This window comes from Oryx dammah, unplaced genomic scaffold (genome assembly GCF_014754425.2).
Source record: "Oryx dammah isolate SB20612 unplaced genomic scaffold, SCBI_Odam_1.1 HiC_scaffold_27, whole genome shotgun sequence".
Lineage (NCBI taxonomy): Eukaryota > Metazoa > Chordata > Mammalia > Artiodactyla > Bovidae > Oryx > Oryx dammah.
This window is the reverse complement of record NW_024070211.1, coordinates 113,768,441-113,791,635: the sequence shown is the minus strand read 5'-3', so window position 1 is coordinate 113,791,635 and position 23,195 is coordinate 113,768,441. Positions and strand designations below refer to the sequence as shown.

General features: G+C 45.1%; 1 protein-coding gene across 1 annotated transcript; it reads left to right on the top strand.

The window, feature by feature from the left end:
• The first annotated feature begins 2,767 nt into the window (after positions 1–2,767).
• On the top strand, positions 2,768–22,013 carry CHRNA1 (cholinergic receptor nicotinic alpha 1 subunit). Its single transcript, XM_040228197.1, has 9 exons — positions 2,768–2,861; positions 7,833–7,978; positions 8,089–8,133; positions 9,169–9,278; positions 12,415–12,610; positions 15,104–15,341; positions 17,920–18,143; positions 19,491–19,730; positions 20,042–22,013. The coding sequence occupies exons 1-9, from the start codon at positions 2,819–2,821 to the stop codon at positions 20,171–20,173; spliced, it is 1,374 nt and encodes a 457-aa protein (XP_040084131.1). The 5' UTR covers positions 2,768–2,818; the 3' UTR covers positions 20,174–22,013.
• Positions 22,014–23,195: the final 1,182 nt, after the last annotated feature.

Here is a 23,195-nt window from a genome sequence, read left to right as displayed (position 1 = left end):
AACTCAGGGAGAGAGTGTGAAGGACAGGGAAGCCTGGCGTGCTGGAGTCCATGGGGTCGCAAAGGGTCAGATACGACTGAGCAACTGAACCACCACCACCACCAGCGGTTAGGACTCTGCATTTCCACAGCAGGGGCAGAGGTTTCATCCCTGGTCAGGGAACTAAGATCCCACAGGCTGTGCAGCTTGGTAAAACACAAACAAACAAAAAACACTAACTTTGCATTTTCCAACTTCTTCTAAAGCCACTGGCTTGTCACATAGTTTGCTCATGAAGTAATCAAAGACAACAGTTTTATTAAGTAATTTGTCATTATCTTCATTGGAAAAGGCAAAGGCACCCCACTCCAGTACTCTTGCCTGGAGAATCCCAGGGATGGAGGAGCCTGGTGGGCTGAAGTCCATGGGGTCGCTAAGAGTCAGACTGAGCGACTTCACTTTCACTTTTCACTTTCATGTGTTAGAGACAGAAATGGAAACCCACTCCAGTGTTCTTGCCTGGAGAATCCCAGGGACAGGGGAGGCTGGTGGGCTGCCATCTATGGGGTTGCACAGAGTCGGACATGACTGAAGCAACTTAGCAGCAGCAGCAGCAGCATTATCTTCATCTTTTCTGCCTCCAATACCAATTTTCTTGCCTTCCTCCACTGTGCTACATACTTTAGGATCCCCAATGCAAGGCAGTAAAATTTATATTAATAATGATAAAACCATTTGCTGTACAAATTTCAATGGACTTAACACCATAAAAATCTTGTTCTCATTCATGAAATAGAGCTGGGTGGTGACCAGGCCAATGTGCTGCCCTCCTCCCTGGAGTCATTCAAAAATGCAAGATACCAAAGCCCCTTTCAACATGTGGGTTTCCAAGGTCACCCTGCGAGTCATGTCCATTCCAGGTCCTTTCCAGCCAGTCAGAGACTAGAAGAGCATGGATGAGCTCCAGTGGGAGGACGGTGAGTCTCATAAAATTTCCCCTCCTATTTCATTTTCTAGGACTCAGTCCCACGGCTTCATCTATGTAAGGGGCGTGGTGGAAAGATGTATTCCTGGCTTTGTAGTCACAGTGCTATGCTATGGAAAGGAGGGAACCAATCTTTTTGGTGGATAGTTAGTGCATCCCCCACAATTTAAAAGAATCAGTTCAGTTCAGTCGCTCAGTCGTGTCCGACTCTTTGCGACCCCATGAATCGCAGCCCGCCAGGCCTCCCTGTCCATCACCAACTCCCAGAGTTCACTCAAACTTATGTCCATCGAGTCAGTGATGCCATCCAGCCATCTCATCCTCTGTCGTCCCCTTCTCCTCCTGCCCCCAATCCCTCCCAGCATCAGAGACTTTTCCAATGAGTCAGCTCTTTGCATAAGGTAGCCAAAGTATTGGAGTCTCAGCTTCAATATCAGTCCTTCCAATGAACACCCAGGACTGATCTCCTTGCAGTCCAAGGGACTCTCAAGAGTCTTCTCCAACACCATAGTTCAAAAGCATCAATTCTTCGGCACTCAGCTTTCTTCACAGTCCAACTCTCACATCCATACATGACCACTGGAAAAACCATAGCCTTGACTAGACGGACCTTTGTTGGCAAAGTAATGTCTCTGCTTTTGAATATGCTATCTAGGTTGGTCATAACTTTCCTTCCAAGCAGTAAATATATTGCAGACCCCAAGCTCTCTCCACTACACTTCCAACTCTTTCCCTAATTATTTCTCTGGACTCACTGGAATAGGGGAATTGGCCAGGATGCTGTTCTTGACCTTAAGGTGAAGGACTTTGTTCACCTGATTCAATTTAAGAAGGAAGCAAGGAAAGAATGGTCAGGGTGTCTTTAAATAACTGCTCCCTTTTCTATTTTGGTAAAAAAAAAAAGAAGGAAGAAAGAAAGAAATCCTTCTCAGACTGAGCAATTACTAATGGCAGGTTTGGGAGATTTTTTTTTTTTTAAACAAATACTTGAAACCTGAACCTGAACCACTCTGCTCCTTGCCTCCTGAGTGAGGGTGGGCAGAGGAATGATGGCAGGGAGGAGGAGCCTGGAGCAGCGCTTTTGCAGTGAGGCACTTTCCCATTAATTACTTTTCACTTGAATAACAGGCCATAGCAGGTGGGCTGTTGGCTGTCACTAAAGGCACACGGTGGAATAGGCATTGCCTGCTACAGAGACGGGTTGGAACAGGCACTCTGGGGGCTATCGTAAAATCAGTTTTGTGGAAGAAGTCACCGTTGTTTAGAACCAAACCAATCAAATGTGGAATTCTCTCCAGCAACTGATTCAGTATTAAGCTAACTCTTCTCAGATTTATTCAGTCATAAAAGTCCCTGGCACTCTCAGCCTAGAAGGAAAAAGAAAATTTTTCTTTTTTAGTAGAATGTGGACTTTTGTGATTTAGGATAAAGTCTTACACACACAGCTGACTATCTGCTCAGACCAAGTTGTCCTGATCAGATCAATCCACACAGACGAGGTTCTGATTTGTACAAAAGGGAGGGGGTTGCTCATCATGTAAAATAATTTATTCAATAGGGAAACTTTTTTTTTTTTCATTAAGACCAGATTCATGGTGCCTTTTTAAACACAGTGCAGTAGACACTTAACTTGTCAAAGATCCAGCAGTTGTGTAAAACGTACACCCTGTAAGAACCTTAACGACCTCAGCCCTGGGCTCTTGAACTCTGGGCAGCCCAGCTGTCACTGCCACTAACAGGTGGTGTAAAACAATAGCTCAGCTCAGCCGACTCACTTTCCAAACCCTCCGGCAGCCGAGTGTCCCTCCGGAGAGTGCCAGCGAGCAGCGCAGGCCGCCACTCCACCACCAGCCCATGGAGCCCCAGCCATTCCTCCCGCTCCTCGGACTCTGCTTGGGTAAGCGCCGGGGCCGGGGGCTGTCCTGTGAGGCTGAGGCTCTAGGAGCCCCCAAACCAGAGTCGTGCTTCTTTGATGCAAATACAGAATGGCAGGGCTTCACCAGTCCCAGGCTCTTCTGTCAGTTCCTCACTGATGTTGGCTTAATTGTGTTTGCGGATAAAGATTTTTTGCTTGGGTTAGCCAATTAAAATAGGAGCTGCCTGCTCAGAAGCTACAAAGTAACCTGCCATTCTCTCCCTCCGTCAGTGTCTGTATGAGTCACCTGGATGATGGGATCCAGCGCCTCTGCTACCATCCCGAAGTCACTATCATACTCGAACAACTATAGGGACTTAGCAGGGCGACTTTTGATCACAAGTAATAGTTAACTAGCCCTTTTACGGCTCTAGGAGAATTCTGAAAATGAAGAGGGTTGATTGACAGCTCCATGTGCTGGAGGGAAAAACCTATTCACAACCACAACCAAACTTTCCAGGAGAGAACTATTTTGTAATCTTTTAAACTCCTGAAGCTAAAAAAAATTCATATGAATGCATTCCTGCCCTTTTTTTTTAAAGGACATTACTCTATGTGAATTGAACCCATAAAAATCTTGCACAGCCCTTGACCTGCATTCAACTCTGGACTGTGTCACAACACAGCCACTGAAATGCTATCCTGAATCCCAAACTTCCGGTTGAGGGAAATAGATGTTGGCTGATTGTTTCATATAAAAGTTTACTGGTGATATCATCCCAGCTGAGAAACAAGACGGCTGACATGCTGTGATTTCCCTTCTCCAATATTGCTCTGACAAACACAGGTCTTCTGGGCAAAAGAGGTGAAGAGTTTTATTATTAGTGTTTTTCAATAGCAGAGTTGACGGAAATAGCCTAAACTCTGGTAAATTATATCCTGTGGGATTTGGACTCAATCCAACCAAAGCTGGCCTGGTGGTGGTGGTGGTGAGGTGTGTGTGTGTGTGTATTTGCAAACACCACACACAATGGAAATTCTTAAGTGATATATCTACACTTAAAAATCTTTAAGAGATCTCTTAAGACACCAAAAACCTCCAGAAATTCATGTTTAACTATTTTTTTTAAGTATGTGATATGAAAAAAATAAAGTATGTGATATGTATGTAGATCAAACCTAGAGTTTGATGTCAGTTCACATGGATGATTCATGGAAATTTAGGGCAAGATGAGGCAATCCAACATCTCTTTTTTCATTATAGGGAAGCTGAAGCTAAGAGACATAAACTGACCATCTCAAACTGACTTTGGGACCATCCCAAAGTCCCCTGATGTATAAACTTTGGAATGTGATCAGACTCCATTTTTTATGAGCACAGTCAGAAAATATAGCCTGAAATTGGGAAGGTAGCCAGAGGCACAGCACCAGTCAAGATAAGAATTACCCAGGGCGACTATATGTTTTTGTTCAGCTGCTCTGCCGTGTCCAACTCTTTGTGACCCCATGGACTGTAGCCCACCAGGCTCCTCTGTCCATGGGATTTCCCAGGTAAGAATACTGGAGTGGGGTGCCATTTCCTTCTCCAGGGGATCTTCCCAACTGAGGGATCAAACTTGTGTCTCTTGCTTTGTAGGTAGATTCTTTACCACTGAGCTACCTGGGAAGAACAGGACAGAATTCCTTTGGCCCAACCCAGCAAGCTGTCGCCCAAATTAAAATACAGATTGGACCAGTATAATACAAAAGAACACTTTGAAATTGTGGCTGGTCCCCCTACTTTGATTCAATCCCTTGGGGGCAAAATTCTCATTTATATCAGTGACACTTTTTCCGGTATTAGCTTAACACACAATGATCTCTGTTCTATTTATACAGCACTTTCATTACAATCTTTCCTCTCTCCCAGCTCAGGAATCTCAAGCGCTTCATTGCCACCTTCCTTATGGCATATTGCTTTCCAACTTGTTCACAGTTATTTATGTAAATGTTGATGTCTATGAGAGTAGGAAGAAGGGATCTATGTCAGATTCATGTCTGAAAACCTCAAAGCTCTTCAAACAGCGCTTTGCATGCAGTAAACGTTGGACAAATACATGAATGAATGAGTGTTGCCCCCATCTGAAGAAGAATGACCAACACGATTTTGCTGAAAAAGGAAACTTCGACATTATTTATGTGTGTATCTGTGTGTTTGTCAATTTATACCTGCCTTCCAAAGAAAGTATTTACTGTGGTTTATTGAATCTGTGAAGAAATTGTCCAATTCTCCAGACCACACTGGAATTCGGAACAAAACCTAGAATTCTGAGTTCAAGTCCTTCAAGTTTTATGTGATAAAACTTTGAGTGATACTCTGCCCTGCTTTGAGGAGGAAAAAAGAACAGAATACCAGTGAATGTGGTCTAAGAAATGGAGACCTCCTCAGGAATTCCTTAGAAACTCATGGCAGAAGGCACAGGCACCCTTGTCCTTGGCAAGGGCACAAAGGAGGGAGTGGTATCCCTGAAATGCCATCCATGCCAGGCTCCCCAGTCCTCCCTTCTCCCTGGTTGACCTTAGGGTCCGCATGTGTATTTTTTCTGCCACATAATGCTGATCATCTGCTCTCTCTGCTGCTTTCTAGTATGTTCTTCCTGTCAAACTGGAATAAACTGTCACTTAAAAATAAGCAGCCCAAGATAACATCAAAGCAATAACCTGAAACCCAGTGGCCGAGGCTCGAAGTGATCCATGCCAGCACCCCCCTGCCCCCACTGTGGGCTGGGTGGGGCCGGGGTAGACAAAGCATAGAAGACAGAGGATTTCTGTGTCCCAAGGGGCCGCTGCAAAAACTCCATCGGACGATATGCAGCTCTAAGGGGTCTCCAATGCCAGTGGTCTGGGGGAGACGCCATGTGAAAGCTCCGCATGAATCCTTTGGGTCAGACATTTTGAGAAACTAGAAATGAAAAACTAGGGTTCCACACACAGAGCCCAGGAAGGTCATAATGAAGATATTTTAGCAACGCTGAAAGCTTCAAAACGTTGAATGGACACAATACACTCGCCTTTAGGGAAGTGGTGAGGTATACAGGTCCTGTGTCTGACTGCCTCCACTTAGAATCCCACTTGTAGCTAGCTGGGAGCTATGACATGCGTCTCTGCTGTTCCAACCTCAGTTTTACCATCTGTAAAATAGGAGTAAAGACTGACCTCATAGTATTTTATAAGGATTCAATAACGTAACACAAATATAGGACCTTTAATAAAGCTCGACAGGCTAATTAAAACATACTTTGGGGAGGATGAAAATGTTTCAGCTCATTATACCGCATTAGTCATTTCAAGTTGACCTAAGCTCTGGATGAGAAATAGTGGTTGAGAGCATAGACTCTGGGTGTGAATCCTGGCTCTACCACTGATGAAATCTGGGTCTCAATTTCCGCATCTGTAAATTGAGGATAATGACAGTATATACTATCATTGTTATGAGGATTGAAAATTTTAGTACATATAGCATGTAGAGGAGTATCTGACACAAAACAAGTGGGATATGTGATTATTTTTGTGGATCAATAGAAATAGAAAAGGGGACTACTTTTTACTTAATAATTGTTTTGTTGACAAACCCTTCCAAACTTAGGATCCAAGCAGAAAAATAATAAATAATAATAATAACCTGCCTTAGAGGTGATCAGTTAATATGAACACAACTGCGGGGGGAAAAAAGGAAAGCGTCTCACTCATTTCATTTTAAAAGTTGTCTTGGCCCAGGGAAAAGGTGTGGTTTCAGCAGTAATCTGCGGAAAGGGGAGATCTGGTTACATGAATCCGGGCAGATGGTTTGTGTGTCTACTTCCTCTCCCAGCCCTGAACAGGCAATCCCCAAACCACCAGGGCTTGAGTTACAGGGATCCTTCATAAGGCGCTTGGAATTTGGAACACATTTTCTCATAGGAATAAACAGCACATGTAGTTGTACAGTTTCCAGGACAGCCCACAGCACGCTCATAATATTAAAAGTGAGTTCAGGAGCACGGTGCAGAGTGACGGGCTCTAACCTGAGCTCTGCCCTAGCCGCGTGACCACAGACAGGTCAGCACACCACTCGGAACCTCGGGTGAGAATGTCTCTCTGCCTGCTCGCCAGCGAAGACGTGTCACGCTGGACGCCTGAAGGCTGTGGGCTCTGAGAATACTGCATGACATCGCCCTTTATCCTGAAGGAAAATGTAGTAAAGATTCCTTGGAATTTAATATGCTCCAAATAGGAGACCCAAATCCAGGTCAACAGAATATGTGATTTTCTCTCTTAGCAACTTAACTGGGACATAGATGATTTTTTTTATTTTTAAAATTATGATAAAAATACATAAATATGTATGTAAAGTTTACCAGGGTAAAATAGACATTGCATAATTTGCCATTTTAAAGTACACAGTCCAGTAGCATTAGGTATATTCACAATGTCAGGCAACCATCACCACTATCTAATTCCATAACTCTTTCATCACCCAGAAGGACATCCTGGGCCCATTAGCAGTTACTCCCCTTTCCCTGTCCCCACAGTCCCTGGCAACTGTTAATCGACTCTGTTCTATGGATTTACCTATTCTGGATATTTCATATAAATAGAATCACACAATAATGTCCTGCTGTGTCTGACTTCTTTTACTTAGCATAATGTTTTCAAGGATCACTCATGTTACAGCATGCATCAGAACTTCATTCCTTTTCATGGCTGAATAACGTTCTAACGTACGGATATACCACAATTTGTTTATTCATTTATCTGTTGATGGACATTTGTGTTATTTTCACCAGATAGCTGTTAAAATATTGCTGCTATGAACATTCACGTACACATTTTTTGCTTGCTTTTTTGTTTTTTAATTGAAGTATAGTTGCTTTATTATATTGTGTTAGTTTCAGGGATACAGCGCAGTGATTCAGATAGATATATATCTTCACGTTAGTGTGTGTGGTGTGTGGGAGTCGACTCTGACAGTGAGTGTGTCTTTTGCCATCTCAGCTGGCCTCGTCCTGGGCTCCAAACATGAGACTCGTCTGGTGGCAAAGCTCTTTGAAAGCTACAACAGCGTGGTACGACCCGTGGAAGACCACCGCCAGGCCGTGGAGGTCACAGTGGGCCTGCAGCTGATACAGCTCATCAACGTGGTGAGACAACAGAGTTCCCAGTGCCCCACAGCACCCACACCACCCAGTCCCGGGCATCCTCTCCAGCTCCCCACTGGTCCCCCTAAAGACAGGCCTTATCTTTTTTTCAGGATGAAGTAAATCAGATCGTGACAACCAATGTTCGTCTGAAACAGGTAACGCAGCTAGATAAGCGTGTTCACGTTGTTCTTATTTACTCTGAAATTTAACATGGGCCCAGAGGAAGTCAATTTGGGTAACAGGGATATGCACCAAAAGGTTGAAAGCAGATATTTTGGGGTAGTGGGATGTTTTGTGTTCATTACTATTATTATTTTCACTTTGTGCTTTACCTGTATGTATTAGTTCCTTAGGTCTGCTGGAACAAAGTCACAACCTAGACAACTTAAACAACAGAAACTTACTGTCTCACAGTTTCTGAGGCCAAAAGCCCAGCATTAAGGTGTTGATAGAACTGGTTCCTTCTAAGGGTCGTGAGATAGAACCTGCTCCGGGCCTCTCTCCTTTGCTTAGAATTGGCTGTCTTCACGTTTGCACGACTTTCTTTCTGAATATACATCTTCTTCAATGTCCCCTCCTTATACAGACACCAGTCATATTGGATTAGGGCCCACCTTAATAACCTCACTTTAACTTAATTACCTCTATAAACACCCTATCTCCAAATGAGGTCGCTTTCTGAGGTACAGGGGATTAGAACTTTGTATTAATTTGGGGGCGACAGTTCAACATTGTGTTATCCATAATTTACTGCATTGGGCATATGTAACTTTTATAATGCAGAAAAAATATAGCACTTTTCAAAAAGTGAGGTTGCCTGCTTGAGGAAAACGTTCACAATAGGGTCATTTTCCTTTGCTAAGGTGTGTAGTGTACTTGGTGGCATGACTTGGGGCTACCTTTGTTTTCTCACCTGTAAAATGGGGTCAATAATCACTCCTACCCCGTGAGAACATTGTGAGGACTAAATGATGAACATGGGTTGAAACGCCTATAATTGTGCCAGCAGGTACTCGATGCTCTGTATGTGCTTTTACTTCTTACTCAAGTGAAAGCCAAACTCTGAATCAAACCCTTCTTACTAGAGCACAATTTCTGTCCATACCTGAATTACCATGTCCATCAGAGCTCTTGATAACCCCAGATATTTTTCATTGTTTTTCATTGACTAAAAATGTCTTCATTTCCAGCAATGGGTGGATTACAACTTAAAATGGAATCCAGATGAGTATGGTGGCGTGAAAAAGATTCACATTCCTTCGGAAAAGATCTGGCGCCCAGACTTCGTTCTTTATAACAAGTGAGCAAAACAGCCAGGATGAGAAGGCAGACATTCGGGGGGGCGGGGGGAGCCCAAGTGCCCTCAGGGAAGGGCTGCCACTCTCAGTAGGCGTTTCACCACTGTTCCCATTAAATAACCCTTAAAAACCAAGAACCAAGTTGACAAGCTAGGGGTGCCATATGGTGTCTCATGTTATGAATAGAAACAATTATCAGCGCCAAATTGAATCAGTGCTGTGGGGTGGGGGACATTTAATCCCTGAGAACTCCTGAAGGGTATGTGGCAGCTATCCAAGGAACCCAAACGTCCTATAACTGAGTTCCTTGGAATTAAATGTCCTTCCGACCAATAGGTCTGAACCTCGTGGGGTTATTTGTCACCTCCTCATGGCATCCCAGGACGCCGCGTGCTGCTGATGGCCCGGGATGCCTGTGTAGCCCATCCGCTGGGCTCTGCGACAGACTGCACATTGTGAAATTATAATGTGATTCAAGACACTCTGCTTTAATGACACGCTCATTATCATACGCCCTTCATTTGTCAGGGAATGTTCGTTGCAAACAGCATCCTTCCAGGCAGCAGCACTGGCCTAGAGGATTTGTGGCCTGACAGTCTGCAGCACGCATCTGGGGTGAGCAGGCTGTGCATACTAGCAGGCTCTCTAGGGAAGATGGACAGGGCTAGTTAGCAGACATGATACCCTTTAAGGTGACTCTCCCCAACTTTGATATTTTATTGCGTATTTTCCAATCAGACCTGGGACTCAAGCTTGAGCCGAAGTATCCCATCATTTTGTGTAAACTCTGGGACAGGTGTGCTGATAAGGAAGAAGTGTCTATCTCTCAGGGTTAAGTTCATCTTTCACTTAGAATCTAAGCAAAGCAATTAAAACCCTCTGGTCGTTTAGATCAGCTCACTCAGAAACACTCTCACAGGGGAGAGAATCCCGTTTCACCTGCTTGGAAGGAGAAATGTAGACCATCCTCCCTCTCAGCTCTGTTGGGAGGATCTAAAGCTGCATAGTTTTCTGGATAGAGCCTCTTCTCAGTCCCAAGGAAAAATCAATGGGGAGAAAATTTCTTGGTTTATAAAATGAGGCATGACATATCCCATATGGGGCGCCAGGCAGACCCCGCTCACTTTTCAGCCCCTAATTTTACTATCCTGCCCTCTGCCAAGGCCCTAGGGGACAGGCCATTTGGGGAATGAGTAGATCTGCAGGGAGAGTTTCTTATTTTTCAGTATCCACCATGCTGATTTTTCAAATGAGAAATTATTGCCAACATTTGAAAATAGGAAAATACATCAAAACCTGAATTTTTAGCCCCTCTGCATGCATGCTCGGCTGCTTCAGTCTTGTGACTCCATGGACTGCAGCCTGCCAGGCTCCTCTGCCCATGGAATTCACCAGGCAAGAACACTGGAGCGGGTTGCCATGCCCTTCTGCAGGGGATCTCCCCCACCCAGGCCAGACCCGCGTCTTTCCCATCGCCTACAGTGGCGGCAGGCTCTGTACCTCTAGGGCCACCTTGGAAGCCCTTTAGCCTCTCTAGAAAATTCCAACATTCAAAAATATGAAAACTTTGGATTAAAAATCAAGATTTCCAGCTTCCAAGGAAGGATCAACTATCAGGCAACATGGAGCCTTCACTCCCACGCAGACACACTTCCTTGCCAGGGTGCGGGGCTCTTCCTTTGTGAGGCTCACCTCTCCCTCCTTCCTCGCTTGCCTGGCCTAGAGGCATCTGAGTTTGTGATTCTGCTCCACTGGAGTCTAAATAGTTCTTTCAAAGGTAATAGAACCCTCTTTAACATGCTTATCACAGTAATGACCCACTAGCTATATCTTTATTTAAGATTCCTGGATTTTTCCCCCAATTAACTTTTGTAAAAGAGCTTTTAAAAATATTTTTAAAATTAATTATTCTGCTCTTCGCTGCTGCAAGGGCTGTTCCTCTAGGTGAGGAGAGTGGGGGCTCCTCTCTAGTTGTGGCTTCTCATTGCAGTGGCTTCTCCTGTTGCAGAGCACGGGCTCTAGGGTGCAGAGGATTCAGTAGTTGGGGCATGTGGGCTCAGCAGTTGTGGCTCATGGGCTTTAGAGCACAAGCTCACTAGCTGCGGCACAGACTTAGTTACTGTGGGATCCTTCCAGATTAGGAATCGAAACTGTGTCTCCTGCACTGGCAGGTGGATTCTTTACCACTGAGCCACCAGAGAAGCATCCCCAATCAACTTTTAAAGTATATCAGAGAGGGCATAGATGGAGACTGGGGCTTCCCTGACGGCTCAGACAGCAAAGAATCTGCCTGCAGTGCAGGAGACCTGGGTTTGATCCCTGGGTTGGGAAGATCCCCTGGAGAAGGGACTGGCTACCAACTCCAGTATTCTTGCCTGAGGAATCCCATAGACAGAGGAGCCTGGCAGGCTACAGTCTGTGGGTCGCAAAGAGTTGGAAAGGACTGAGCAACTAACACTTCCGCTTTTCACTTTTCCAACATTACAAATACTACTGAGGGCTGGGGGGGGGAAAAAAGTCTGGGATGCAGTGGATCTGTATTACCAGTTAATTTTTTAAAACTATAGATTCTCAGATTCATCCCCACATATCCTGATTCAGTGCTTAGATTCAGTGCTCAGGAATCTATATTTAATTTTTTTAAATTGAAGTGTAGTTAATGTGTTAGTTTCTAGTGTACAGCATAGTGATCTGGATTTTTTGCAGATAAATTCCATTATGGGTTATTACAAGATATTGGGTATAGTTCCCTGTAATACACAGTAAATCCTTGTTGCTTATCTATTTTAAGTAGTTTGTATCTCTTAACCCCATGCTCCTAATTTATCCCTCCCCCTACCCTTTGTTGATCATAAGTTTGCTCCCTATACCTGTGAGGCTGTTTTGTATATAGATTCACTTGTATTATTTTCTAGGTTCAGGAATCTATATTTTAAACAAGCACCCCATGATCCTTATTATCAGGCAAATTTGGAAAACACGGCCATAGATAAAAAGCAATGCCGCTCAAAAGCTCAAAAGAAAGCTTCTATAATTAGCACCTGAATAATTACCAGCTGTCTCCTGTTAACATCCCCAAGCAGAACTGAAGGTTCATCTGTCACTTGGAGCCCTGTTCTTCCTTTATCCCAACTGTAGTGCAGATGGTGACTTTGCTATTGTCAAGTTCACCAAAGTGCTCCTGGACTACACTGGCCACATCACATGGACACCGCCCGCCATCTTTAAAAGCTACTGCGAGATCATCGTCACCCACTTTCCCTTTGACGAACAGAACTGCAGCATGAAGCTGGGTACCTGGACCTATGACGGCTCCGTGGTGGTCATCAACCCGGTACGTGATGACCCCTCGGGAGGAGCTGGGATGCAGCAAAAGCAAGACTTAGGTCTCCACCTCTGCGCCTACATCGTCGCAGGCTCGCTGAGTCCACTAGCTCTTCGGGGCTCATCTACCTTCATGCTTTTCCATTGCTTGGGCAAGTTCTTCCCATGCTCCATAAGAGAACCATCTGGGGCTTACATAATTTCCCCTGCCCAGACTCAGGCCCAATAATTCTGATTGAATCAGCCTAGGGTGGAGCTAGGGCACCAATAGGTTTTAAAGCTCCCAGCTCAGTTCAGTCACTCAGTCTTGTCCAACTCTTTGTGACCCCATGAATCGCAGCACGCCCGGCCTCCCTGTCCATCACCAACTCCCAGAGTTTACTCAAACTCATGTCCATTGAGTCGGTGATGCCATCCAACCATCTCATCCTCTGTCATCCCCTTCTCCTCCCACCTTCAATCTTTCCCAACATCAGGGTCTTTTCCAGTGAGTCAGCTCTTCATATCAGGTGGCCAAAGTATTGGAGTTTCAGCTTCAGTGTCAGTCCTTCCAATCAATATTCAGGACTGATATCCTTTAGAATGGACTGGTTGGATCTCCTTGCAGTCCAAGAGACTCTCAAGAGTCTTCTCCACCACCGCAGTTCAAAAGCATCAGTTCTTTGGTGCTCAGCTTTCTTTATAGTCCAACTCTCACATCCATACATGACTACTGGAAAAACCATAGCCTTGACTAGCTGGACCTTTTTTGGCAAAGTAATGTCTCTGCTTTTCAACATGCTGCCTAGGTTGGTCATAACTTTTCTTCCAAGCTGTAAGCGTCTTTTTATTTCATGGCTGCAGTCACCGTCTGCAGTGATTTTGGAGCCCTAAAAAATGAAGTCAGCCACTGTTTCCACTGTTTCTCCATCTATTTCCCATGAAGTGATGGGACCAGATGCCATGATCTTTGTTTTCTGAGAGTTGAGCTTTAAGCTAACTTTTTCACTCTCCTCTTTCACTTTCATCAAGAGGCTCTTTAGTTCTTCTTCACTTTCTGCCATAAGGGTGGTATCATCTGCATACGTGAGATTATTGATATTTCTCCTGGCAATCTTGATTCCAGCTTGTGCTTCCTCCAGCCCAGCATTTCTCATGATGTACTCTGCATAGAAGTTAAATAAGCAGGGTGACCATATACAGCCTTGATGTACTCCTTTTCCTATTTGGAACCAGTCTGTTGTTCCACGTCCAGTTCTAACTGTTGCTTCCTGACCTGCATACAGATTTCTCAAGAGGCAGGTCAGATGGTCTGGTATTCCCATCTCTTTCAGAATTTTCCACAGTTTATTGTGACCCACACAGTCAAAGGCTTTGACATAGTCAATAAAGCAGAAGTAGATGTTTTTCTGGAACTCTCTTGCTTTTTCGATGATCCAGTGGATGTTGGCAATTTGATCTCTGGTTCCTCTGCCTTTTCTAAAACCAGCTTGCACATCTGGAAGTTCACGGTTCACGTATCGTTGAAGCCTGGCTTGGAGAATTTTGAGCTTTGGTAGCATGTGAGATGCGTGCAACTGTGTGGTAGTTTGAGCAGTCTTTGGCATTGCATTTCTTTGGGACTGGAATAAAACTGACCTTTTTCTAGTCCTGTGACCACTGCTGGGTTTTCCAAATTTGCTGACATATTGAGTGCAGCACTTTCACAGCATCATCTTTTAGGGTTTGAAATAGCTCAACTGGAATTCCATCACCTCCACTAGCTTTGTTCGTAGTCATGCTTCCTAAGGTCCACTTGCCTTCACATTCCAGGATGTCTGGCTCTAGGTGAGTGATCACACCATTGTGATTATCTGGGTCGTGAAGATCTTTTTTGTACAGTTCTTCAGTGTATTCTTGCCACCTCTTCTTAATATCTTCTGCTTCTGTTAGGTCCATACCATTTCGGCCCTTTATTGAGCCCATCTTTGCATGAAATATTCCCTTGGTATCTCTAATTTTCTTGAAGAGATCTCTAGCCTTTCCCATTCTATTGTTTTCCTCTATTTCTTTGCACTAATCATTGAGGAAGGCTTTCTTGTCTCTCCTTGCTAGTCTTAAAGCTCCCAGGAAACTTGAATGTATAGTCAAACATGGAAAAAATCCCAATAGTCCCAACCCACTTATTTTTTATTTTTTTAAATATTTTTTTGGGGGGATGTGGGCCATTTGCAAAGTCCTTACTGAGTGGTTACAATATCACCTCTGTACTGTTATGGTTCCCTGGCAGAGCAGCATGTGGGACTCCAGCTCCCCAACCAGGAATCAACCCCACACCCCCTGCATTGGAAGCTGAGGTCCCATCTGCTGAACTACCAGGAAAGTCCCCAACCCCTTTCTTTTATAGGAAGGGAACATACACAAGATCCTCTCCTAGGTACGCGACAGCAGTGGAATCTGTTGCTCTGTCACAGCTGATTAGGAAACCCTGCCCCTCCTCATGGTGACAAGGCTGGGATGTCAAAGTTTCATCCCGTGTCCTCAGGAGAGCGACCAGCCGGACCTGAGCGACTTCATGGAGAGTGGAGAATGGGTGATCAAGGAGGCGCGGGGCTGGAAGCACCGGGTGTTCTACGCATGCTGCCCCTCCACCCCCTACCTGGACATCACCTACCACTTTGTCATGCAGCGCCTGCCCCTCTACTTCATTGTCAACGTCATCATCCCCTGCCTGCTCTTCTCCTTCTTGACCGGCCTGGTGTTCTACCTGCCCACAGACTCAGGTGGGTGCAGTTGCCATGGTGGCGGCTGCTGATGCTGGTGGATCTCGCGCTGCTATTTTAGGGGAAGCCAGAAATAACCATGGGTGATGAACAAATACAGGCGGACAGACCCAGAGCACCAGCCCTGGAAGGATGCATGCACTGAGTGGCCACGTGGTGAAGGCCTCTGGGGCGGAAAACAGGGCCGGCAGAGAGCTGAATGTGACCCTGAAGATGCGCACTCACAGCTGGTTAAGTGAATAACCACCAGCACCTGTTTGTTGAATACCTGCTGTGTGCCCTGAAACATGCTGGGCAAGGCGTGGACCACAGACACTCCCAGGGCCCCTGCCCCCATGAAGTCGCTTGCTCTCTGTGACTAACACAGGTCTTGCCTCTTTCGTCTACTGCTTGCTGCTTGAAAATAGCTTTTGTGTATCTCTTCTCCAGATGGCAGTGTCTTTACACATAAGACCATACTTCCCAAGTGGCAATTCTTTCTCCTGTATCAACCTGGGCCTCCTACTGAGTAATCACATCTGTGACATAATTTCACCAGACACCAACGATCTAGAGAGAAGGGGGTAAGGAAACATGCAGGTCTGCCAGCAAATCACTGCTCTCAAACAATGTAAGGCAGACAAGTAGGAGAAGAAGAAAGATAGTAAGATAGTCCTCAAACTTATGCCAGAAAACAACTGTATCAAAATGCCACAGGAAAAACCCCACAAAAGTCTAAATCCAACTTTCCAATAAGGAAAAAAAAAAGCTTACACATTCACTCACTCAACATACCTTTTAAACAACTGTTGCAAGACAGGGATAGGTAAAGAACAAGGCAGAATTTGCCCCACAGAATGTATGTTCTAGGGGATTGTATTTGTTCTTAAACAAATGATCACAAATATTTTTTCAACTTTATAATCAAATGAAGTTTCTCAAAGTGAAGAGAGAGAACACTAGGTGGGTCACTATGGAAACTAAACAGAGTTTCTCAATATTAGATGATTTACGCCAGAAACGCATTTAGAACAGAGAGACAGTTTGATAAGTGTTAGCTACTATTATCACTAATCGAGAAATTTGATGTACTTTGATCCATATTTTACATTTATAATTCTGTTTCCTTTTTTACTTTTGAAGACTTTCCTATCCGCCAGAAATGGACAACTTCTTGTTTGCCTCCAAGCTGGATCCTGTGTATATCACTCACATCTGAAAGCATCCAGAATGGGCAAAGTTCCACACTGGAAAGCGGGCCACATGAGGGTTTCCCAGGACACAAACAGAAAGACCAGCCTGAGGAAAGTCCCTTCCAAAGGCTCTTTACTGCCTTGGAGCTGATCAATCCCCACAAAACTATTCCAGTGTCATTCACTCCCTGGCTTTGTTTACTTGTCCAGGCAAGACACCATCCGGGAATTGTTTGCCCTGAAATTGTAGGGCCTGGGGAAAAGATCCAGGGGAAAGGGAATCCCTTGGCCCTTAATGTGAAAAAAAATAAAAATAAAATAAACACACACACAAAACAAGTCATCCCCTTAGAGAATATGAGAAAGTGAGTGGTGTGAAATCATTGATTTTGTCCTTTCTCAGCTTTGGTATTGCAGCTTGCTTCCATGGTGAGAAAGATACATGTACTTCTGACCTACACATCCATCTGCTGAGTAACAAGTAGGCCAGGCTGCGGTTCAGTTTTGCGAGGTTTAAGACATTCTGCTACAGACAGAAAAACTGCCATCTGGGTTCTCAGTTGCCACCCAGAACCTTTCTGGTTTCCCTGGATTCCACCAAGAAATAGACTTCTGGGGCGTGGGATGAAGTAGCGTTTCCTGCTTGGCAGCGTCGGCCGGAAACGCCTGCCACTTGCCCTTGTCAGCAGAGTTGAGTGCCAGGGTCTCATAGGAAATACTGCAGGGAAAAACTCTCCAGCGTGAGGCTTTGAGAACAGGCCAGTCACAGTCCTCTCTCACCCTTGGGTTTCACTGGTGTGTTCATTTGCTAGGACTGCCTTCACAAAGGACGCCAGGCTGGTGGCTTAAACAACAGAAATTTATTTTCCCATAGTTCTGGAGGCTGGAAATCAAGATCAAGGTGTCAGCAGCATTGGTCTCCTCTGAACCCTCTCTTCTTGGCTGGCAGATGACTGTCTTCTCCCTGCGCCCTCACATGACCTTTCTCTCTGTCTGTGTCTTAATCTTTTCTGAGAAGGACGCCAGTCGCCAAAGACCCAGCCTAAGACCTCATTTTAACTTAATTACCTCTGTAAAGGCCCTGTTTCCAAATACAGTCCCTAGGTGCTGGGGTTTGGGGCTTCAACATATAAATCTACTGTCAGTTGTGTTCAATGCTTCGTAACCCCATGGTCTGCAGCCCACCAGGCTCCTCTGTCCATGGGATTCTCCAGGCAGGAAGACTGGAGTGGGTTGCCAGGCCCTCCTCCAGGGGTCTTCCCAACCCAGGGATCGAACACAGGTCTCCTACCCTGCAGGCAGATTCCTTACCGGCTGACCCACCTAGGAAGCCCTATAGATGTGGGGGGAGAGCAGTTTAGCCCCTAACAGGTGGGTTGCTGTGTCTGCCTCCTCGTTTGGTCCAGGAGAGAAGATGACCCTGAGCATCTCTGTCTTGCTGTCCTTGACCGTGTTCCTTCTGGTCATCGTGGAGCTGATCCCTTCCACCTCCAGCGCCGTGCCCCTGATTGGGAGGTACATGCTGTTTACCATGGTGTTCGTCATCGCATCCATCATCATCACCGTCATCGTCATCAACACGCACCACCGCTCCCCCAGCACCCACGTCATGCCCGAGTGGGTGCGGAAGGTGAGTGAGCAAGGCACCGGGACACTTTGCACAGGGCAGCCGTAAGTCTGCCCTTCCACGCGGCCAGTGGTGTCCTAGGTAACCCTGCTATGCACTTGGAAACAGAAAGGCTTTCTTGGGCTGTAAGGGCTTTAGGGGAGGAATTTTTCTGGACTCTGGCTGAAGATAAATAACTCATGTAGCCTCCCCAGTGAGATAAGAAAACAGAATTAACAAAGCCCACTTCAATGTCAACCTTAAAGAGTCTCTTTGTTTAGAAAAGACAAATAAATCACTATCTTTTAATTCAAATACCATGAAACTTTGACCTGTTTGTATGTGAACAGACTGATAATTTCTTTGCTGGTGCAATCATCTGCTGAGACTAGAATAAAGGCTGGAGACTGGTGGGGCAGAGGGCAGGGTGAGGTGGCTTGATGAGAGATTGTCAAAAAGTTAAGTTTTAATGAAGAACTAGGTCTCATATATTTATTTTACTGAATTTTAAAATGTGTTAACATTTCAGGTATATCAGTTCTTTCATACACATTCACACAGACACGAATGTCCCAGCTTTTATGCACAATGCAAAAGATTTGCCATGAACTGACAGAGAAACTACTGCTTGCAATGCATTCTTTTGGGAGAAGTAGTCTCTGCTTCTCTAAAGGCTGTTAAATAACTCCTAGCAATACCTATAAGGCTTCCCAGGTGGTGCAGAGGTAAAGAACCTGCTTGCCGATACAGGAGATACAGGTGACTTGGGTTTGATCCCTGGGCCAGGAAGATCCCTTGGAGGAGGAAATGGCAACCCACTTCAGTATTCTTGCCTGGAGAATCCCATGGACGGAGGAGCCTGGAGTGCTGCAGTCCATGGGGTCACAAAGAATCGGACATGATTGAGCACGAATGCAGCAATACCCATGCTGCATTTCTTTAGGAACCAGAAACAGAAGAAAACAGTCTATCTGTTTTGTGGGGTTGGAATCTTAATTTTTTTGGCAGGAGGGGCCCTTTAATCTTTTGGTCACGAGAATAGGGGCTTTGAAGAAAGCAGGTGCTTATAGGGGGTCTGGAAGCTTAAGCATCAGTGGTTTCTTAGGAGTCCAATAGCTGCACACTCGCTCCCTCCAGTGGCCAACTGCTGGCATTACAGGATCATCTCTATTAGCCTTAGTCGTTTAACAGGCCACAGGACACAGATGAATCTGAGAAAATCTAGTATGGTCCTTTTGTTTTAGGGACAAAAGTAGCTGAGGCCTAGAGAACCTGAATGACTTGCCTAAGGTCTCACTGCTTATTCAAAATCATAGTTTGATGCTTGCTCTGCTGACAATAATTCCCATACCTGGACTTCTTTTGTATTAGGTTTTTATCGACACTATCCCAAATATCATGTTCTTCTCCACGATGAAAAGACCATCCAGAGAAAAACAAGACAGAAAGATTTTTTCAGAAGACATCGATATTTCTGACATTTCTGGGAAACCAGGGCCTCCACCAATGGGTTTCCACTCTCCCCTGATCAAACACCCCGAGGTGAAAAGTGCCATTGAAGGCATCAAATACATCGCAGAGACCATGAAGTCAGACCAGGAGTCCAATAAGGTAAGCTTTGTGGCTTGAGATCGGCATCTTGGGGTTTAAAGGGTCACATGCTTAAGCACAGAGCATCTGATGGGTTTGGCTTGATGGGAAGGTTGGCATTCAAGGGGCAGCTACTGATGTAAGATGTGCCTGATGACTCCCTAGGCCATCTCCGCAAGTCATCACATTGTGAATAACCTCTTTAAAAGATAAAGATCACAGTGCCAGTGGAGGGAGGGTCCACAGTCAAAGGGCCCCTGGATGACGGATAGCACGAACGTTGTGAGTCCGCCATCACCTTCAGGAAATTCTGACACATTCCTCTCTCCCAGGCGGCTGAGGAATGGAAGTACGTCGCGATGGTGATGGATCACATCCTCCTGGCAGTCTTCATGCTCGTCTGCATCATCGGAACCCTGGCTGTGTTTGCAGGTCGGCTCATTGAATTAAATCAGCAAGGATGAGTGGAAAGCTGGGCTGAACCTCCACACCAGGGAGATCTGTCTAGTTGGATACGTGCTCACTTATCAGATATTTAATTTTCTGTATTTATTATTCATGGCAACGGTTTATGTTTACATAAGGTTATGGCCTCCAAGTGTGTTCACATTGCTTCTCCCTTCACCCCTGCTGTGGCTGCCTCGAGAGTGAATCCTTTGCAGTAAGTGAACCTAGATTGCTACAAAAGGCGTTCATTTCCAGCAGCATCTGGAAGAATTTTGCCCATGATAACTGAGGTTTTCTGACAGTTTAAAAATTTTTTTTTTAATTTTAAGCAAAGAGTCTATTCTTTGCTTAATAGTCAGTTCTGTACTTACTAAAAAAGCCCCATCTGCCAGTCCCCCAAAGAAAAAGCATTTGACTTGGAGAGAAGGAAAGCAATAGAAAGACAACAGGGAAATTCTAGAATGGCCACCAAAATACAAACTGCCTCAAAAACCCAAGTTTTGAAGTTTCTGGAATTTGGAGGTGAGGGAATGTCTTCCCAATCTAACACAGCACCTGAGTTTGATGTTTGGAGTTTGAGGGAAAAGAGTAACTAACCTGAATGGAGTCTGGGGCCAGGCACTATGGGAATGAGATCACATGTATTTTTTTTTTTTAATCCTCATAACTCTGTAAATGTCCCTAGTTTACAAATAAGAAAACTGAACTTGAGGGAGGTTAAGTTCATTATCCAAACTAGCAAGTAGAACTGACATGTGAACCCAGATCATGTGGATTCACAGTAGCTCTGAGCTGGGCCGGTTCATCACTCACTTGCTCTTTGGATCAACCCTGGCTGCATCTGGGCCATCCTGTGACTCTGGTCAGTGTTTCTGAGGAGGCTCAGGCCTAGGATCAGCCTTCTTCCTGCCTTCCCAATTAAACCTCCCACCTTTCCCTCAGTCTTTATCCCAACCCTGTTTGAGGTTCTAGTTCTATGAATGAAATCACAAATGTGTGCACATATCATCATTTCTACAATTCTGGACACATGAGTAGGAGAGGAAATTTATTTCCTTTCTTCATAGCAACCTACTGGCAGTGCACCCCAGTACTAGCAAATGTACAGCCCTGGGCTCAGTAATGACCATCATCCCCAGAACACATCTGATCCACATCAGTCCCAGAGAGAGTGGGGAATGGCAGTACCAGGCGACCTGTCTGAACTCAGGCGATTTCAATCTGTGTCTCCTTGGCATTCCCCATGACACACCCAGGGCAGGACTGAGTGCCCGATTTATGAGTAAACTAAAGGAAAACAGTTTGGCATTTCCTCAAAAATCGAGGCATGGAATTATCATATGATCCACCAACTCCACTCCTAGATATACACCCAAAAGAACTGGAAGCAGGACTTGAACAGATCCGTGGATACCAATATTCACTGCAGCATTACTTATAATAGCCAAAAGGTAAAACACCACCCCTGTCCATCAGCATAACAGCAAATGCATGAGGAATGAAGTTTTTATAAATACTATAATATGGATCAATCTTGAAAACATTATGCTAAGTAAATAAGCCAGATCTGAAAGGACAAATATTGTATGATTCTGCTTATGGGAGGTACCTAGAGTAGTCAAATTCATAGAGACAGAAAACAGAATTGCAATTACCAGGGTTTGGGGAGAGGGGTGAGTTATTGCTTAGTGGGTAGAGCTTCAGTTTGAGATGATGAAAAAGTTCTGAAAGTGGATAGTTGTGGTGGGTGTACCACATCGTGAATGTACTTAACGCCACTGAACTGAACGTTTAAAAATGGTTAAGATGCTAAATTTTATGTGCATTTGACCATAATAAAAAATAAAAAATTGGTAAGTTTCATGTTCTGTATATTTTACAACAATTAGATAAAAAAAGAGGGGAAGAGAGATTCAGTACCTAAATCTGCTTGCCTAATTTATCTCAGTCTCCCAGGATTCACTAACGATTCAGAGAAGGAACTTAAAAGTCATGTTGTCCATTCTAAGGGCAAGGAAACTGAGGCTCCCTGATCAGTGACTTCCCTCAGGTCACAGAGCTAGTTAGTGACAAATCAGTTCTCTTAATTCCTGCTCTCATGCTATTTCCTTTATATCAAATAGCCCATTTGTCTCCCAACAGTGAGACCTTCCAACATGTTCCCTGCTCACCCCCTGGCTTGGAAGCCAGCAGGGAGGCCCCGAGTAGGTATGAACGTCACAGTGTGAAGCTCCATCAGCCCCTAAATACCTGTTCCATCAATCTGTCACCAAGTTGAGGACTTTCACCTTTAGAATCTCTTCCCTTCATTAAGGGCTGACCCTGATGGCTCAGTGGGTAAAGCATCTGCCTACAATGCGGGAGACCCGGGTTCGATCCCTGGGTTGGGAAGATCCCCTGGAGAAGGAAATGGCAACTCACTCCAGTACTCTTGCCTGGAAAATCCCATGGACTGTAGCCTACCAGGCTTCTCAGTCCATGGGGTCACAAAGAGTCGGACACGACTGAGTGACTTTCCCTTCCTTCCTTCCCTTCCTTCCTGATGAAATGGGAGGGGAGAAAGACAGTTTGGGGATCTGTCCCCTCTAGAGGTGAGCACCCAGCCCTGTCCTGCCCCCGTGTGGCTCTATCGATGAGTGTGTCTGGGTAAAGGGGTGACTTTGGGGAAAATAAGGAGCATCCTCAAACTGGAACAAGACAAGAGTTCTTGGGGTTGGGGAGTAGGGAGGCTGTTATAGATTGAAGATGGAAGGAGGAATTGTTCAGACTTTGAATCCCTGCGTTGTTGGTTTTTTTCCTTTCTTTTCTAGTTATCAGAACTGGGATTTTATTAAATTGGAAAATGTATGAACAATTAAATCAGATGGTGAGAAGTTTCGCGGCTGAGGTGGGAGGTATTCAGTTTTGGCTCCGATCACTGTGGACCACAATGCCATCGTGCTCATTCCGGGGGTGAGGGGCGGCACAGAGGAGCTCAGGCGGCCTCCCTGCCCATGCCTAGAGGTCTCCCCTCACACCCCAGCTACTGGGTCTTGCTTT

What these genes read in the sequence shown, in the direction of transcription:
- CHRNA1 (XM_040228197.1), top strand. Translation starts at nt 2,819, where the DNA reads ATGGAGCCCCAGCCATTCCTCCCGCTCCTCGGACTCTGCTTGG. An exon ending in CCGTGGTGGTCATCAACCCG is followed by an intron (nt 12,611 to 15,103) that starts GTACGTGATGAC and finishes CCGTGTCCTCAG; the next exon opens with GAGAGCGACCAGCCGGACCT. An exon ending in CTACCTGCCCACAGACTCAG is followed by an intron (nt 15,342 to 17,919) that starts GTGGGTGCAGTT and finishes CGTTTGGTCCAG; the next exon opens with GAGAGAAGATGACCCTGAGC.